Below are 20,126 nucleotides of genomic sequence, written 5' to 3'. Positions count from 1 at the left end.
CGCGAGGCCGGCCTTGCTGAGGCGAGGACGGCCCCTCCCCCTCCTCCTCCCGGCCCGCGCGCCGCCTGAGGGGAGCCGGCCCGGACTGCGCGGGAGACGCGGCGCGTGCAAGGAGGAGGCGCCTGCCGGAGAGGAGAGGAGGGAGGGGTCGGCTGGCTGGCTGGCTGAGGCGGGCTGAGGCGGGCGGCGCTGGCCGCGGTCCTGCGTGTCGAAGCCGCCGGCGGAGCTCCGGCCAGGTGGGCGCCCGGCATGGAGTGAGGCCGCCGCGGGCAGCGCGGGCCAGGTGGGCGGGCGGGCGGGCGGTTTGGGCGCTTGCCATGGGCCGCGCATGATGGGCTCTCCCGGCTCCAGCCTCCCGCTTCGCCTGCTGCTGCTGCAGCGCCTGCTCTGGGTCCCCGTCGTCGCCCGCCCCCCAGCCGGAGGAGCCGCCGCCGCCGCCGCCGGGGGAGAGGCCAGATTCGGTGAGTGGGAGCCGGCCGGGAGGAGGCGGGGAAGGGGAGAGGCTGCTGGACGCGGACAGGTGAGCCGGCCAGGGCCGCCCGCAGGTGGCGAGAGGGACGGCGCCGCAGCCATCCTGGAGGTCCTCAGGTCACTGGGGGCGGGAGGGGAGGGGAAAGGATCTCCTCGTCCACAGCAGCGAGCCTCCCCGCAGGGGCCTGTCCGCCTCCCCACCCTGGAAAGACCCTCATCATCACAAAGAGAGACCCCACCCCATCCCCAAACCCCATGCATCTGATTTATTTAAATAAGTAAATAAATAAATGATGCATCTTTCCTTCCTAAATGTCTTCTGGGGACCACAGAGCCCCCTGCCCCATAAAATGCTACTGAGGTCCCCAGTCGGCTTCTCTTGCTAAGTCCCAGGAGAGCCCGCATTTGCCTTTAGCGCCTGATGCTACTACCTGCTTCTGAAATCCCCGCTGTCCATCAGGGAGGTGCCTGCTGATTTCCCCAGGCCCAAATCCACAGGCACATCCTCCTTCCCTTCCTCGCAAGATTTTGTCCTCATTGTGAGGCAGGACCGAGGGATCCCTTTTCCAAGCAAACCTCCTGAAATAGACCACACTGCTTCACTTAACAAGGCAGGTAGAGAGAATCTGTGCTCCTATTTGGCAGCTCCACATGTGCTACCTGCACTTTCCTGCAGCACTCACATTGGTCTGTCACTGTTACCTCGGGGAATCCTAATTAACATTGCTCATGCCTACATGCTTAATTGAACTACCTCCAACCAATCTCTTTGGGACCTTTGTGAGATATCTATTCATGAATGTCTGCTGTTTTCCCAATATGGAATTGTTGTGTGTGTTGGCTATAATAAACAGGAGTCTTTTGGCACCTTCACCATTAACAATGTTTTATTCCAGCACAAACTTTTTATGGATGTGTTTGCTACTGCCACTTCATCTAACACATCTCACCCACTTACTCTGCAGTGAAGTTGATTTATTCTACACGTTTCTCACTGAATTCTTCACCAAGAAACTTCCTTTGACACCTCCTCTATTCACCCATCCTGAAGATGGTCATCTAATTTCAGTCACACACTTCCCAGTCCGGGCCTGTCCCATCCCCTGTGATGGACAGTGGGGATTTACAGTTTTGTCCTGAGTCATAATTAAATTCTAATAAGGCTTTTAACATCCCACTTTTTCCCTACCAGAAAATAACTCCATGGTATTTGTCTTTTCAAGTACCATCCTATTGGTAATATTCCAATGACAGGTATACTTTTACAGGTATACTTACACCATGAAACATTTTTCTTTCTAACCTAATTCACCCACTTGAAGCCATGTCAGAGTCTTCCAGCTAAATTGATCCTGGCATCACCTCAGTCATTTCATTGAGCCATCTGGCTGCACGTGCTGAGACCTTTCCATTGATAATACTTTTTTGTTGCTGTAAGTAATGCTGTTAAATCATTAAATGCTATTAAATACTCATGCTCCTTACCAAATAATCTCTCTAAACAAATTCCCAATATAATTTTCTAGAAACTCTTAGCAAACAGATCTGACACAAGGAAATCTTCTGATTTCTCTTCTGTTAGTGACATTCTCCCAGTCAATGTAATTGTACCTTTGTCAAAGCTGTATTATCGATATTACTCTGTCCAAGAAATATGCTCCGAATGTTCAAAGTATCTCAAGCATAAATGTTGTATATTTCACTGCTGATGAAATGTTTATTTCACTTCTGGACTTCCATTATATTGCATATTTTGACTGAAATGTCACTTGAGAACCTCTAGTTCTTATAATGATTTATAAGCTGACCTGACCTAGCTTGCATCCTTGTCCAACTTATCGATACCTAGAGCAGGTAAACATCTCTAACTAGAGTCTAGTGAAAGAGCATATAAGAGGAAATTAAAAGTGGTTCTGGGGTTTTCAATGCTTGTCTTAGCTGAAAGGGACTTGAATCAAGGTAATATTATTTACAAGAGGATTCAAACTAAATATTAACATTTATATAAAAGGAGTTGCGGATTGGAGCTAGTAGTGCCATGGTCTTGTTAGACCTCATTTGGAATATGGTGTCCAGTTCTGGTTCTCATTTGGAATATTGTGTCCAGTTCTGGATTCTTCAAGAAGGATATTGGCAAGTTGGAACACGTTCAGAAAAGGTTGTCTAGGATGGTTAAAGGGTTGAGATACATGCCTGATGAGGAGAGGATGAGAGAGTTGGGTATATGTAACTCGGAGAAGAATAGGGCAATTGACATACAGTCCAGACCTAAGGATACTTAATCTGGAAGTAAACTTATTGAACAGACCAGAGTAGGATTCTGATTCGACCTACTTAGGATTTCACAAATTGATTCCTTTATCTCCTAGATTTTGTAAAAACAGTCTTTCTCTGAAGGGGAATAAGTTGAATTAACAATTATGAACAAAAATCTAGCCATGCTGTTGAACATATATTGGAAAAATATTTGGGATCACAAGAACACACAAAAATGAAGTACATTATTGGTGTAGTAGTTAAGAGTGGCAGCTTCTAATATGGCAAGCTGGGTTTGATTCCCCACTCCTCCACATCCATCTAGCTGATTGACCTTGGGCTTGTCATAATACTGATAGTGCTGTTCTGACCAAGCAGTCCTGTCAGTGCTCCATCAACTCCACATACCTCACAGGGTATCTGTTGTGGGGAGAGGAAGGGAAGGCAATTGGGAGCCACTTTCTACTCCTTTCAGCACTAATATCAGCCCTCTGACCTTCGAGAAGTTGGTTTTTATATCCCATTTTTCACTACCTGAAGGAGAGCTTCCAAATTTGCCTTCCCTTCCTCTCCCCACAACAGGCATCCTGTGAGGTAGGTGGGGTTGAGAGTGCTCGAACAGAACTGATCTGTGGGAACAGCCCTAAGGGAACTGTGACTAGCCCAAGGTCACTCAGCTGGCTGCATGTGGAAGAGTGGGAAATCAAACCCAGCCACTGCATCACGCTGGCTCTTTTGCTGAGATCTTTCTTGGTTACCCCAGTCGGTGGGCTGGTGAAGGTGATGACAGCAATTGGACTAGCAACTGCTTCACCAAGACCTGAAAAAAATAATATGATCAATAACATTGTGGCCTGATTTTCCCCAACATGGTGAATCTGTGTCATTCTTCTCTCCCCTTCCTCCTTTGGTTGGTCCCTACTCCAAACACATAGTCATAATTTAGAAGAAGATCCAGAGGGCCCAGGTTATTCCAAGCTATCCAGTATGATTGTCATGAGGGGTTCTTCTGTTTTTGGTAAATAACTTGGTTTGACCAGTCACAAATGAAGTCAAGGGTCATCTACCAATAGCTATTTTACATTTTTTAGGAGAAGGGTGTTTGTTAATTTTAGAAGAGGTCGTTTTACTGGAGTGCAGAGAAGGTCAAGAAAGAAACTTACAGGAGAAATAGCTCATTGCAGGAATTTGGAGGCAAAGTAGGAGGAAGATAGGACAACATAGGGGCAACATACGTAGATTGGAAGATACAGTGGTATGTTCAGGAAGGAGTTGATACATTAATGGTGTTGTGAAGGGAGGGAGAGAGCAATTGGGAATACAGGCTAACTATCTTGCATGACATTTTGGGGGAAAGGAGGAAGGACAAGCATAGCTGGAGGATAGCTTTGATTTTATTGTTGAAAAAGAAAGGAAGATCTTGAGGGGAGGATAAACATCATTTTGAGGTTTGAAAGTAACTTCCAGTTGAACTCAGTGTGACTTACACCTGTATAAAGTAACATTGATTGCATCTACATGAGTAGTACTGTTTCATAGCAATAAGGAATATAATTGCTTGTCTTCAGGAATCAGACTCATTAACCCTCGTGGAGCTAAAGGATACCCTGTTCTTTGTTTGTTGTATGTGTGCAACAGAGAAATCAGTTCTCTTTAGTTGTGTTCAATAAGAATCATTTATATTCTTCTGGGTAATCTAAAGATAAAGTTTTAAATATTAGATCAGTAAACTCGTTTTCTTTAACACACTTCATTGGCAGACATAGCACAGAAATCTTTGAAATTGCAACCCATAAAAGTGGTTTAATACGATACTATGATCAGTGAATTCAAGAATGTCATTTAACTTTTCCTAAGCGAGTTCTATAGGTTTGAATTGAATTTTGGAATAACAGCACCACTATATTTCTCACTGAGGCTGGACTTGCGAATTAATCAGCTTTATAATCAAACATTGAAATGTCTTGAATAATAGACACTTTACTAGATGATCTTATAAATGTTTACTTGGAAGATGGCTCTCAATAAGTAATTCCTTCTACATGGACTGCTTGAAATCAGAAATCCGCAGGTGCGTGGCTACTCCGTTTACCTAGGGTAAAGAGTGCAGGCATACAAAGCTAGCTGTTGAGTGATAGTGCATGCGTGCTGATGCTCTAGCTTTCCATCTGCCCTCTCAGTGCTGTGCATATAAATTCCTGAACATGGCCACCATTTTCCTCCTGTGGGACCCAGTTAGCGTGGTGGGAAGGTGCTCCCTTTGTAAAGATAACTGCTCCAGGGAGAAATTGTGAGCTCTATTAGGAGGGACAAGTCTGCTGAAATCTTCATATCTCAGCCAAAAGAGCTGTGTAGTCCTCAAAAATATCAAAGGGGTAAGTCTGCAGCTTCTGTTGTGGCTGTGCTAGATGTTCAGTTAGATTAAAAGGGCCAAACGGTGGGAGTTACCTAACCATAACAAGCCAGAGCTCCCTTTATAAATCATGATTGGCTCAAGTTAAAGTTAGCAGTCTCACAGTGGTCTTACTCATAATCAGTTCTTGGTTTATGCAGGTACATAGTGGGAAGCTACCTGCCCCCTGACTCAGTTTTCCAGTGAGTTTCTCTACGTTTGATTGTTTGGGCTGCCTCAAAGTAGTGTACGTAGCCCTCTCTGCTTGAGTCTAAGGAGTTCTCTGTACATAGTTGTCAAAAATAGTATAGCATCTTTGCCAAAGGCTGAAGGCTTCTTTAGATATATTTCTTTAGGGAACTGTACTGGACATCTTTAGAAAGTTATACTGGGATCAGCACATGTTTTTGAACCCAAGAATGAAGAACGTTCTGAAGATGTTTCTTGAGGGCGTGTTGTTTCTTGAGGGCTTGTTGGCTTGAGATATTGCTTGAGGGCTTGTTGGGGTTTCAAGGTTCGGAACAACATTGCCAAGGGCTTAATTAATTTTCTACCAGAGTCTTCCTCTTCTGGCTTGTTGCCAGGATTCCTCTCCCTAATGGAAGTTATAGAAGCAAGGGCATGGTCCAATTATTTATTGTATTGTTTCCTCTTGACTGGAAAAGCTTGGAGCATCCCCTTCAGTTTCACCCAGAATCATCTAAGTTATGTCAGTCATGAGGGAAATGAGTAGGGACAACAGAAATTTACGAAGCCTTAGTCTGTGCTGCTAGCCTAGCCTAGCAGACCCTTCCCCTTGACAGATTTTTGTTTTCCGACTGTTGACTGTCTTTGTTGAGAAACTGCTCCCTTCCAGTGAAAGCAAGTTTTGAAAATGATTTCTTTTAAATTAAAAAATCAGTCATGTTGAAAGAGAAACCTATGATGCAAAAAGCACATTGCATGAATATTTTGTTCAGGACTAGTTAGATCTAAGCTTTATCCTTCTCAAAAAAGATACTACCTGTATTTGCCGGCGTATAAGACGACTGGGCGTATAAGACGACCCCCCAACATTTCCACTCAAAATATAGAGTTTGTTACATTACATTACAGTACTATGGGCAGCTATGCCAATCCCAACTGAAGTGCACCCGGCGTATAAGACGACCCCCCCACTTGGAGGCATATTTTTCAGTGGAAAAAAGTAGTCTTATACGCCAGCAAATACTGTATATAGTTTCTAATCAATGATGCATTGTCAGTATTTTTGTAATGGTACATTGGTGGGACTTTTAGCAGAATTCTCTAACAAACGAAGGATTTGATGGATGTCATTCCATATCTGAAGGTGAAAGCTTTGTGAAATATCTACCAGCTAGTGTAAAACATTCTCAAAGAACTCCATAATGTAATGTGTTTATTATTAAAGACAGATCCAAATCAATATTACACAGTCTTTAGTAACATACTTTAGTATACTCCCGTGAACTTTTCCCCCAGTACAAGCCTCAACAACTTTAAAACTGGAGGCTCAAACTGTACTTAGGCATAAAACCATTAATATGGATAGATATTTATCCACCAAAGGTATATTTTCTTCCCCCGCACACGTGGGAAGCATCCATTATACGGCATTTTCAACAAGTCTATTTGTTTTTACTGTGTTTTTGACAAACAGCGACATTCAGAAATCAACTATACGCTGGCTGGTACAATTCTTACGGCAAACTGTATGTGGAATTTGTACAATTTCCTACATGGAAGTTTGTGAAAAAAAATTGGTAATACATGAAACAGTCTTCATATTGAGAAATAAGATTACTAAACATTCTTTCTTGAAAGCAAAATGCGCATGGACTTCTTAACAATATAGCTGTAGTTGAAGATGAACTTGTCCTTAAGCGCAATTGTGCTTGACCGGTACTAATGACAGTGCTGTGGTGCAGAATGCCTCTTTAAATGATCATTGTTCCTTAACTTTTCATTTATATGTTTGACACAAGATGATATGTCTTTGCAGCTCTTCTAGAACATCTAAAAAAAATCTATTAATTTATCCAGGGATGTTTGGTGATGTCTCACAGAGTCTGGAAAAGGAGTCTGTTGGGCATGCCATCAGAGCATATACATGAAAAACAGAGGAATCAGGTGTTGTTTAAAGAACTTACTGTGACTTCTGTGAATTGAAGGTGGATCAAATCTCATTGCTGTAGTTCAGATTTTGTTTTTCTGTTTTTAGTCTGCAGGGGTGGCCAAACTGTGGCTCTCCACATGTCCATGGACTACAGTGGTCACAGATTGGCCATCCCTGGCCTAGGGTGTCTTGGGAATTTGAATGTGCACATGAAATCTGAAAGAGAAGTATATTTTATTTTTAAAAAAACCATCAAATTCCAGCAATTTTTTCTTAGGAAATACAGTTTGTGTCAATTTGGGAAGATAAATATTATATTGAACGACACAAACAGAGACCAAAATCAGAGCTGCAAAATGGTCTGTGGATCCCACTGTAGTGCAGTTCTGTTTATACAGATGCAAGTTTCACTTTATTCAGTGGGATTTGCTCTTAGACAAGTTGCCCAGGATTGCTTCTCAGATTCGTTCATTTACGAATTCACTGTTTGCTAATGAGCAAGTACTTTGATCCATCGTTAGGCATGGCTCTGAATAAAGATGATGCAGACCCAGGGTATGGTGCATCATTTCTCTATAATGAGGGCTCTTTCAGAGCCTATTCAGTGTGCCCAAATTTTGAAGAACAAGTAAAACATCTATCAGAATTGTATATCAAAGTTTCTGGATTTACATAATCTAGTATGATAGAAGATATAAGATCATACAAAAATTAGGGATTTTTGGAAGACTATGAGCATTCTTAATACATAATCACAAATCCGTGCTTTTTCCTCTGAGCAATACGATGACTACAGTCATTGAACAATTCACATAATGACTTTTATTTTGCCATAATAAAACGCTGTTGTTTTTACTTTATGACAGCCATGCAATCTCAGCTTCTCATGGGCAAGCTCAGTTACATGTCTGCCTAATTACTTGCATGCACTGTTTAATAGATTATCTGGTAGCCTGATAAGGTTTCTGAGATGTGGTATGGCTCACGGACTACACATGCCCTGATTGACTCCTACCCCCCCCCCCCGCCCCCGCAACTTGGAGACATTTGTTAATTGTCTATCCAGTGTTTATAGATGGTAGATTTCAGAGACCTGGCAGTGATACAGAGACATAATTTTTTATGAGCTGCTTGGTCAGACTGGCTTTGTATGATTTTTTTTAGAGCTGTGTCCTAGAAGGGACAAAGTCAGGCCTCCAGAAGTCTGAAGTGCATATACTCCAAGTCACATGAGGAGAAACTTGTTGGTGAAGCATTTCAGCTCTATCCTCCCGATGTATGGAGCTGCATTTTTCAAAATGTTTTAAGTTTAATTTCATTTTTATTACATGAAAGGACTAATGCTTATCTATATAAACACTCCTGTTGCTCTTCTGAAAGAGAAAATCTGCAAGGTCGCCTCATTCTCCGCAGCAATGCCCTGCTTTTATAAAAAAAAAAAAACATAGTGTTTAAAATCTATTTTAAAAAATGTGTACTCCTTGTCTCCAGTAGTGGAGGTTTTTAAAAAAAAGATTTCAAAGAATCCCTCCACTCACACTCTCCCATATACATTTAGTACTGAACTGCAGTTCCTTCTCTCTGTCCCTGCACTTACGAAGTTATCAAGTTTCTTAGGCAGGATTGGGGCTAGTGCAGCAGTGATAAGGGGGAAATAGTTCCTGTTTCTCCATAGCAATAATCATCTATAAATGGCCTGTGACACGCATAAAATAGGGATGATGTGAGCAAATGTGATAGTGTGGTAAGTATGGAAAATCTTGCCTCATTGGTGGGTGCAGCATTTCTGAGGCTCTGTCAGACCTCCATTTTAGTCCGTCAAAGACCATTTCAGAAGTTAAAACCAGATTCTGATAACTATTTCTGCCGTATGTACTTTTTAAAAAGCATTAAGCATACAGTTTTCATTTGTTGCTTTAAGGGAGACATTCAAAAGGTCCAACAGTTAACTTGGGGTATAACCCAGGGCCAGTTTATACATGTGGCACATGTAGCATATGCTACTGGGCTTGTACTTCCAGGGTCCTGCCTTCCACCCATGGATCAAGGCCATAGCCTCTCTCCTCTGCCCTTTTCTTTCTTTAAGGAAACTCGGAGTGACACCCCTTTCCACTATGGGGGGCTCTTCTGCCCCCATCGGGCTGCTCCTGCCACAATTGTACTCTGCCCTGTGAATCTTTAAACTGGCTCTGGTGCTATGGGGCCTACAAATCCTTAAACCGTTCCTGGTACAATCTACATAATGTGGTTACTGACTTATGTAAGAAATGACTTATATGCATTTGTGCCTAAGGAACAATAATAGAAGCAGACCTCACTTCTTCAGATACAGTGAGCAGTCATTTTATGTGGGGTTGTGAAATAAATAAAACACAGCAAAATCAAGGACCCATGAAGTGGACGTACCTGTGTGTAATATAGTTATGTAAGATTCAAATTAATCAAGAAAAGTACTTTGGGGCTTTAAAAAAAAGCCAGGCATGTTTCATCAATGATTTACAAACATGATCAGTTCCAACAAATACTGGCTTAATGGGTCTTACTTAGTCGGCTCTAATGTTTGTTTTTTAAGAACCTCAAGAGAAGGAGAATAATAGTTTAAGGGATGTGATGGCTACAGTTATTCCACCCATCTGGTTCCATGTCTTGTCCCTGTACCTTCAATTCCTTGCTGTTCAGTTGCCATACAAAAATGATGTCAAGAGCTCTTTATATTAGTTTTAATCTGTTGGGAGGAACCATTAAATTCAACTCTTTGAATTATGTCTGGGAGAATAAGGGAAACCACTGTCATTTTGAGTTTTGCAGTGCCCATGCATACACTCATCAGAGTAATAAGAGGGTCTCTTCAAACAGTTCTTGTAGAAGAAGAAGAAAAACAGTTGATTCTTATATGCCACTTTTCTCTACCCCTGCGGTTCTCACCCTTTTCTTCGCCATGACTCCAACTGCAGTGGCGGCGGCAGCATGCGGGTGGCGTGTGCATGTGTGCATAACAATTGAGGTGGCCATTGCCATGCCGCCACCACCATCTGTCTCCACACGCCACCGTGGCGGCGGGCAACCTGGTGATCTCAGGGAGGGGCCAAGTGATCCCAAATGGGGTCCTGACCCCAAGGTTCAGAACTGCTGCTCTACCCAAAGGAGTCTCAAAGCAGCTTACAATCCCCTTTCCTTTCCTCTCTCCACAACCAGACACCTATGAGGGAGGTGAAGCTGAGAGAGCCCTGATACTCCTGCTCATTCAGAAGAGCTTTGTCAGTGCTGTAGCGAGCCCAAGGGCACCCAGCTGGCTGCATATGGAAGAGGAACAGGGAACCAAACCTGACTTGACAGATTAGAAGTCCGCGATTCTAACCACTACAGCAAGCTGGATCCATCAACAAGCAGCTTGGCCGGGGGGGGGGGGTGCTGGCACTGTTGCTGCAGGCGCCCGTGCTCGCCTGCCAGCCACTCCACAGTGCCTCCGGTGCAACATAGCCTCACGCCAGGCACACCTGGTGGCGGGACAAGAGGCAGAACTGAACTGAGAAACCCCAGGGGAAAAAAAAAACAATTTATATACAATCATGAACAATGGATCTTCACACCATTGGTCATTTTGGGTTCAATTTCTGTGAAAGAACACTTACATAATTTTATGGCTGGGGGTCACCACAACATGAGGAACTGTATTAAAGGGTCGCGGCATTAGGAAGGGTGAGAACCATGACTCTAGTTTCATAGCTGCATTGCTGGATTCCAAAGCTGCTTCCTTGGTGTACAACCAAGGGCGTGAAAATAATTTATTGTGTTAGCAGGCAAGAAGGAAACCTGAAAGCCCCGCTATTACTGTTACATGTTCTGTTGATTTAATTTTCTGATTAGAAGGGAAAATACAACATTGTGGTATAATAACTGAAGGCTAGCAGTAATTCAGTTTATGGGAACAAAATACAGTGCAATTGAAAGCATGTATTTCCCCCCCCTGAAATTCTTTTAATATAATTTCTATGACAAATGTCTACGAAGGGTCTACAGTGATTTAGATTTTATAAAGACATTGAAAAAATGACAACAGTTGTGTGGTTGGTAAATAAAAAACATCCAGCTTTCTGTCTAGGACGTATTTATCCTGCTCTTCTTGCAAAGAACTCAGGGCTGTATATATGGATCTCCCATCACTATTTTCTCCTTATAACAACCCTGTGACGTAATTTAGGGAGCATGAGACTGGCTGACCCAAAGTCACCCATCAAGTTTCATGACAGAATGGAGATTTGAATCTGATCCTTCCAGATCATGTTCTGGCATTCTAACCACTACATTGCACTGACTCTCATGGCATACAGGCTGCACTAAAATGGCTTTCAAATAATCAACTGTCTCAAACATTGGACAAAAAAGTATTCCCTCGCTGACCCTTTCATCTAATTATTGCATTGTTCTACTTATAAAATGATATTATCATTTGCATATAATTAACCGATAATCAAAAATGTAGAAAATGCAGATCACCTACAGTTATGAGATATAGCAGTGTCGTAGGAGCCAGACTATGATAGCACATAACTGAGATTTAGAAAATAAAGTTATGCTAAACATTAGGTATACTGTGATTTTATTTTGAATCAGGAATAGAACAACAGTGCAGTGAATGACCTTAATTTGTTTTATATTGCGTTACTCCTGTTTCTCACACACAGTGTTTGCTGGGGGACAAAATCTTATTTGGGCCAGTGCAGATATAGCGCAGGTTTTCTGCTGCTTTTGCTATATTATGAATTGTTAATCTGAGCCTTGAACTGGCCTAGCAGGCCCTACTTAACCATTAAGGAATACGTCCAAGAAGGCTCCAAACAGAACCGATATTTGCAGTGAAATGCAGAAGCACTTACTTCTTAAACAGTTACATATAAAATGGAGCCATTTCCTCCATGCTCCATTAGCTTAGATTTAAATGGGTACCTGTGTTGGTCTGAAGTAGCACACTAAAATCAGAGTCCAGTATTTATTTATTATATTTATATACCGCCCTCCCCGAGGGCTCAGGGTAGTTTACAGAAAACAGGGAGTATACAATTAACACATGGTAACAATAACAGCAGTAATATTATAACAATAATAATTTAATATGATAATAACAATGATAGATAAAATAGAAATTGTAAGAGCCTCAGCTCAACTCTTACTGGACCCTGTGGGCAACCGATTAATGTTGGTCGTAGAGGGGGGGGGGAGCTTGAGGGCCAACTGGAAGCGGTGGTTTGGTCAACCTCAACCAGTAGCAACTACTAAGACCAACAAAGATTTATTCAAGGCGTGAGCTTTTGAGTGCAAGCACTCAAAAGCTCACGCCTTGAATCAATCTTTGTTGGTCTTAAAAGTGCTACTGGATTCTGATTTTATTGTTCCATTAGCTGTCACTGATCACTCTTGGGGAGAGGCAAAACCGAACCTCTCTGTCGCAGACTTGTACAAGTGAAATGGATCCATTTTTGTTAATTGTGGCTTTTTCAGATGGTCAGGGCTAAGACTGAGAAAGCACACTTGAAAACAACCTCACAGGACGGCAGACGACTGCTACTGGGAGGTGTGAAGACGGCACATGAATTATGGCAGTTAATAAGCTTGAAAAAGATATATAAAACAAATAAGTTTTGGAAGCTCTTTTAAAAAAAAATTGGAAGGACCGTAACCTACAAAATATCAGATAGCAGTGGGTTCTAGAGATCATCGTGCTAAAAACAAACGAAAGGAAGGTAGATAGCAGATAACTTCTGGACAAACCAGCATGCAGCGTATTGGAAGAACACAACCCCCTAGAAGTAGTATGTAGAGGTATTAAGCAGAAAACAGAAACAGAAACCAACAGCACCAAAGGATTTTAAAATAATTGTGGAACTACAGTTAATTTAATCTGCCTCCCCCCTGAGTTTTTCTTGTATAGATTGCAACTGCAGAGTTATAGGAAGTAGATGTGGAGGTAAAGGTGTTTTGCATCATGCCTTCCTGTTAAAAATCAACACCGTCGATGGTTTTAATTTCCCATTTGGAGAAGCTTACAGATACTTGCAAATGATCTACAGCTTTAGTAAAACTGGCTTACAGTTGCCTTCCCTTTCCTCTCCCCACAACAGATACCCTGTGAGGGAGGTGAGGCTGAGAGAGCCTTGATATTACTGAATAAGAATAGTTGATTCTTACATGCTGCTTTTCTCTATCTGAAGGAGTCTCAAAGTGGGTTACAGTCACCTTCCCTTTCCTCTCCCCAAAACAGACACCCTGTGAGGGAGGGGAGGCTGAGAGATTCTTGATATTACTGTTCAATCAGAACAGCCTTCTCAGTGCTGAGGCGAGCCCATCTGGCTGCATGTGGGGGAGCGGGGAATTAAACCCAGGTCGCCAGATTAGAAATCTGCACTCCTAACCACTACACCAAGCTGGTACCAGTGGAAACTCTTAAAGCTGATGTGGAAAATGTCTACTAGAGTGAAACTATAATAATTCTGGAGGCTACATTTTCTATTCTACCTACTATAGTAAAGTACCTATGGGTATCAAATGACTGCTTAACTTGGTGTAGCGTTGGATGCGTCATTGGGAGCTTGGTCTGTTTAGCCTGTAGAAAAGGCAACTAAGAGGCGATATGATAATCATCTTCAAATACTTGAAGGGCTGCCATGTAGAAGATGGAGCAGAGTTTTCTGTTGCTCCAGAGAGTTGGACCAGAACCAATGGGTTAAAATTAAAAAGGATTTTCGGCTAAACATCCAAAAGACGTTCCTGACAGAATGGTTCCTCAGTTGAATAGGCTTCCTCGAGAGGTGGTGGGTTCTCCTTCTTTGGAAGTTTTTAAGCAGAGGCTAGATAGTCATCTGACAAAAGTGCTGATTTTATGAACTTAAGCAGCTTGTCAATGGGGTGGGCAGGTAGTTGTGAGTTCCTGCATTGTGCAGGGGATTGGACTAGATGACCCTGGAGGTCCCTTCCAACTATGATTCTGTTGCTTAAGAGAAGGTGTCAATGCTCACACCTACTGCATTGGTATTCAACAATGGGAGTCAACTTTGAATTTGGGGGTGGGATTTAGATGCAGAACAAAGAGAGAGAAAATATCAGTCAAAGTTGTCTTTTAATTTTCGGTTTTATTTGGGGAAATTATGTATCTGCCTTCTAGGTGATTCTAGCCCTGATCCTAGCAGCAGCAGCAGCAGCAACAACAAAACAGGCGGTACACAATGAGTGATTGATAGCCTGTGCTGTAAATTTGGCAGAGCGAGGCCATTGCCATGCAGTACAGATTAGGGTTGCCAGGCAGTTCCCGGCAATGGGCAGGAGGACTGAGGATGGAGATTGTTGTTGTTGTTGTTGTTGTTATGTGCGAAGTCGTGTCCGACCCATCGCGACCCCATGGACAATGATCCTCCAGGCCTTCCTGTCCTCTACCATTCCCCGGAGTCCATTTAAGTTTGCACCTACTGCTTCAGTGACTCCATCCAGCCATCTCATTCTCTGTCGTCCCCTTCTTCTTTTGCCCTCGATCGCTCCCAGCATTAGGCTCTTCTCCAGGGAGTCCTTCCTTCTCATGGATGGAGGATATGAGATATGAGGATGGAGATATGAGGAGCCAAATATGGTGATGCATCACTTCAGGTAAAAAGCTAGAAGTGACATAGGAATAGCTGCAATCTCTGCAGGTTTAGCATAGGGCTTCTGGCAATTCCTAAAGCAGTCTCATGACTCTTCCATTATTTAAAAAAAAATCAAAACTGACATGATGCTGCAGCTGTCATGGGTTTAAAGTCCACCACCACCCCGCTACCACCTGAAGTGGTGATGGGCAATGGTGGTGGGGGAGGGGATTCCCTGATCCAAATGGGGGCTTCGCAGCCCTCCTACAGAAACTGATGCCTTGGAAACCGCCTGTTTGTTAGCAGTGTGTCAGTCTGATAGATGGCTTCCTCAAGGTTATTACAGAGGTTGCTAAAACTGGAGCATCTTCAGCCCTGGCTCCCTGTTTCAGTTGCTGTGGCACACTAGTGATCTGTCTTCTAATTAAAGTAGGAATCCATTTTATTTTCATTACCACTGAAATGGCAATCTGCATTATAAATGGAGTTCTATATACCAATGTTAAGAATTGCTTGAAATTTTGTAACGTGCCACTTTAAAGCAACAGAAAAATGTTGCGTAGTGGCAGAATTTGCAATTTCTCATACTTTTAAAGTCAGCAGATGATAATTGAGATTTCATACTGAATACTTGGAGGATCATTAAGAAAATAGCAACACACAGAAGATCCCTGTGCATTTCCTTTAGGCTGAGGGGAATTCATATGGCATTTTCAATAATTTCAACTGCAGAAGCTATAAAACTGAAATATTAGTAAGTAACATAGTAATGGGGCTTTCTACTCAGTTTACAAAGCCAATGAGACTAAGGGTATTTCACAAACATAGCAGTCAATACAGAAGGCCCAGAAAGAACCAGAACAAGAAGACCAAGAAAGAACCAGGAGGAAGCATCTGGTGGAACATCTACTTTGCGGGCAGATGGTCTCAGGTTCATTTTTCAGCATCTCAAAAGGACCTCAGATAGCCGGTTTGGATTCAAGGATGCTACCGTCTCTAGTTTGGCTCTCAGAATGCTGAAATCGTAAAACTGAAAGGATTCTGGAGATTATGTATAACTGAAGCGGGATTCATTAAGATTCATATGAATTGCATTATGGGATTAGAGGAAAGGATTAGACTAGCTTTTTCTTCAACAATGGCAAATTGCATCCTGGATATGGTGGTAGGTGCCATCCATTGTTGTCTCCTCCCATATTTGATAATGAGACTTATGCTCCCTATGAATGTACAAGTTGCATTTTTCAACTATTAATGCCTATAGCCACTCATTGCTTTATCGTCCATGAATTTGTTTAATCCTTTAAAAACCCATCTATGCTACTGAGCATATCATGTTCACTGTAGGCAATGAAACCTGCAGAGATTAGAGAGCTCCAGTTTTTCAAGCTCACCAAAGGGCTCATTGGGAAAGGACATGCCACAGAGATGAGGCTCGTCACTCTGAAAGCATTGGATAGAAAATATTCATGGAAATGAGCATCATTATCTGTGGCTAATGAAATCCTGTTGAGAAATGTTACTAGCTAGTTGAAACAGAGAGTCTGTGATAGCAATAAAGTGTTCTACCCTCATGTCCCAAATCTAGGAGTCTGGCTTGCGAATGTGGGCATATAGTTAGAGTTTATTAAAATCTGTAATTTAAATTAAACCCCGTTTCTGTTTCTTTGAGTTTTCATACAACCACTGTCTTGAGCTTCATTATCAGTTGCAATTCAGCGGTCTCTCGAATTTCCCTTTGAAATTCCTTCATAAGGGAACAGCAACCAAAGGCCTGGAAGGTTACGATGTTCCCCCACTGCTTTTTAAGGGGTATTAGTCTCTAAAGCTGGACTTAAGTCTACTCTTTGGTGAAATGACTGGCCTGTTTGTGTGCTTTGGGTGCAATGAGGACGGAAGAGTATTGCTCACGTGTATTGACATGCATCACAGTAGAAGAGTACAAACTGGGTTGCCTGCTCAAAGTTGGGAAATACCTGGAAATTGGGGGGGGGGGGTGAAGCCTGTGGAGGGTGTGATTTGGGAAGCGAAGGGACCTTATGTAACACCATAGAGGCCACCTTGTAAAGTGGCTGTTTCTTGACCGTGTTCGTCTAGAAATCAACTGTAATAGTGAGAGATCTCCAGGAAGTTGGCAACCCTAAGTACAAACCTGAGATGGTCTGGCTGATGTTGCTGGATGGTGTTGCTCGGATCTGTAGGAGACCGAAGTTAGCATCTCGGTTTGTTGTAGGCCTTGGTACTAGAGTGAAGTAGTTTATCTTTGCGGGTGAGAAGTTGTTTTAGGTTAGCAGGCTGTAAGCAAGAAAAGGTCGGTCCCACAGTCCCTGTGAGAGAAGTGTCACTGCCCAGCATGGATTGTGGGTCATTAATAATGGGTTGAACTGGCATGAATTGTGAGTTGTAGATGACCACCAGTCATCTTATGTTGTCATTTTCTTGGCTCTTGTCTTGTAGCAAGCTGCCCCTGGGTATCATTCTGGCCTTTCCAATCATCTTTCTCCCCATATCAGGAGGATATTGTAGTTGCAAAAATATCTGTTATAGGAGAGTATCTCTGCCAAAGGAGTTAGAACAGATGTAATGATAGCCTTGGTGTTAGCATATTACTTAACAATCACTGTGATCTTTTAGGCCAGCCTGTGAAACATTATGGACTCAAATAACCTTTGTGATTTTGCTTTCATTTCACAGTGTCGCAAATGTGTTCTGTACATACATTTTAATGGGTACACAATTATGTTTGTCACATTATGTTCACCCACACATACCTATTATATGAATATGTATAGAATTTTCCATTGACGTACGTTGATGATGAATAATTTTAATGTTTTCAAAGAGGTCTGGATGACTCATGCAGAAAAGGATTCATAAAATAGTAGATGACAAAGATACTGTTTCTTTCATAAAAAGGATTAGTTTCCTGCAAAAGCTATAGATAAAGATGTATTCTGAAGACCGGCACAACTCTTGGTACGGTAGCACAGGGTGGTTATGAAAAAAGTAAAATGTTGCACTCAAATTCTCATTTTCCCTCATACATTCAAATTATGTCACCACTTCAGATATAAATCCCAGAACTGAGTAGTGGATAGAAAGCTTTGAAATAAATTTCAAGAAATGAGGGGAGGGTGGTAAATTACTTCCTGCTACATACAAGAACATATTTCATTTAATTCTTTAAAAATGTTACACCAGAGTAATCGTTTCGGATATTGGAAGGGAACACATTGCACTTTTTAAAAAACCTCATAGAGAGAAAGTTAGCTATAGCAAAAAAGAACAAAACCATTGACAATAAATTTGATGGGCTAAATGTACTCCTTTGCAAGTGAATCAGATAGTGATCATGTGGATGAAGGTGAAAAATCTGATCCTGAACTGCTAGAACAAGAGTACTTGTGCAATCTCTCTTCCTGTGCTGTATGGATAATTGATAGATAAGAACATTTGCAATATGGGGTGATAGATGATGAGTTCCATTAGGGATGTTCAGATTGCCCAAACTCCCATCCTTGGTGCTGGTCTTAAGTTGCAACTGGATTGAGGTGGGTCAGTGGTGCTGCTATTATTAGACTTCACAGTAGCATACCTCCTAGCCAGGCCGAAACTCTTGTGTGTTTCGGTCACCCACTTCAGCTGCCAGGGCTTCCTCCAATGCAGTCTGGACCACGAGTTCTCTTCTAGTTCATCCCTGAGGCCACACACAAATCAATCTCTCAGCATTTCCTCTAGGGTGGGAAAGGTGCAGTGCCAGGCAACCTGTCACGGAGTAGCGACAAACTCAGTTTTGCCCCGGCTCACATGTAGCAGGAGTGCCGTTGAGCGATTTTGGCCAGTTGTGGCGCACAGTGTTTTTTGAGAGTGACAATGATGGCATTGTATGACACTTCTATTTTGTTTGGAGTCATCAGATCTTGGGCGAGCTCAAGTAGCTGAGTAGCTGGTCCAGGAATGGTCCTGAGTTTAGAGTAACCGGGCGCTACTAAGCCTTATGTGGCCTCACCCAATAAGGTACGGGAGCACATCCTGGTTATTGGTTGTGTTTGTGGACATTGGAGCTTGAGAGCTGAGTCTGAGATCCATGACTCTTGCTAAGGATTTGCCAGTTCTCGGTTCACAACCAATCAGTGAACAGAATTAAGGACCAATTATGGACCTCTGTTAATGGCCAATCATGCATCTTGGTGGGAGTTCTGAATGTTGTTGTTCTGGCTCCAGCAAAGTTGTTTGGTTGTTGGAGCTGAGTGTCCATGTCTTATTGAACCCACAGATTTAATACTGGCGTTGACCCCTTTGAATTGTAATACCCATGCTGGCAAAGTCAGAATATGTGCACTCTTAACCCAATAATTCCCGGCCACATTCATGGATTCCTCCCTGGAGGATGACTCACCAGTCCCTATGCTGCTGCATGAAGAGCTGTGCTCTCTCACTGTCCTTCATGACTTACAATGCTCTCCAGTTTGCTTGCAGTGATCCACAAAGGAGGGGGGGGCTAGGAAACTGAGCCTAGCATTGATCCTCACAGAGCTGGATGAATCAGCAGCTGTTAAAACCACTGCAGAGAGAACCCAACGCCCGAGTCATGGCTGCACCCTGTGTTGCCCCTACCCCAGGGGCCATCACCACTGATGCAGCTGGCCAGCCAGGAAACCCTCCTGGGCACAGGCCATGTGGTTGCTGTCAACTAACCAACTTCTACCCTAGTTCTTCTCCTGACCTGGGCTGCAAAACCTAGTAAGTTGGGTTTGGTGCTTCTTTCAGGTACAGAAAGGAGTGCGATGAACTCTGCCATGTATAAGTGCTTGTGATTTATGTGGATTTCCCTACATCTGTTTGAATTGTTGTAAACTGGTTGTGCTTCGCGAGGGAGCTTTATTTTCTGCCCGCTCTTATTTCCCAGCCCATTCAGACAGCTGAAAAGCAGGGGGCTAATTAGTTTCTGATGACAGGATTTTTTTTGTCAATAGTCAAACTTTATTGCACTAAGCTATAGGCCATCGCAAGATCAGATAACAATAACATTGTTCAAAACAAACAAAGATTGTCACTTAACCGGAATAAAAATTACACTTAACCCTTACATTCTGCTCATTAGCCCACAATATTTGCCACAAGGCCGGCTCGAATCTTTCTTGCGGCCAAAGCAAAGGCCGGCAACCCTTTGACCCATTATGCACGGGGGTTTTAGCGCACATTCGCGGTGGAATGGCGGCGACTAAAATCACCGATAATGCACGGTGCTGGCTGCAGCTTCGGTGCATGCCGCCAA

At 42.8% G+C, this 20,126-nt stretch overlaps 1 protein-coding gene across 1 annotated transcript in view; it reads left to right on the top strand.

The window, feature by feature from the left end:
• Window positions 1-266: 266 nt before the first annotated feature.
• Window positions 267-20,126, top strand: part of PTPRN2 (protein tyrosine phosphatase receptor type N2) — a 532,892-nt gene continuing 513,032 nt past the window's right edge. Inside the window, exon 1 of the mRNA XM_077303428.1 lies at window positions 267-461. Coding sequence (XP_077159543.1) covers window positions 329-461 — 133 coding nt within the window. The 5' untranslated portion in view covers window positions 267-328. The remainder of the gene's footprint in view (window positions 462-20,126) is intronic.

The sequence above is a fragment of the Paroedura picta genome, chromosome 11 (genome assembly GCF_049243985.1).
Source record: "Paroedura picta isolate Pp20150507F chromosome 11, Ppicta_v3.0, whole genome shotgun sequence".
Taxonomy (NCBI): Eukaryota; Metazoa; Chordata; class Lepidosauria; order Squamata; family Gekkonidae; genus Paroedura; species Paroedura picta.
This window is presented reverse-complemented; position numbering and strand designations above follow the sequence as displayed.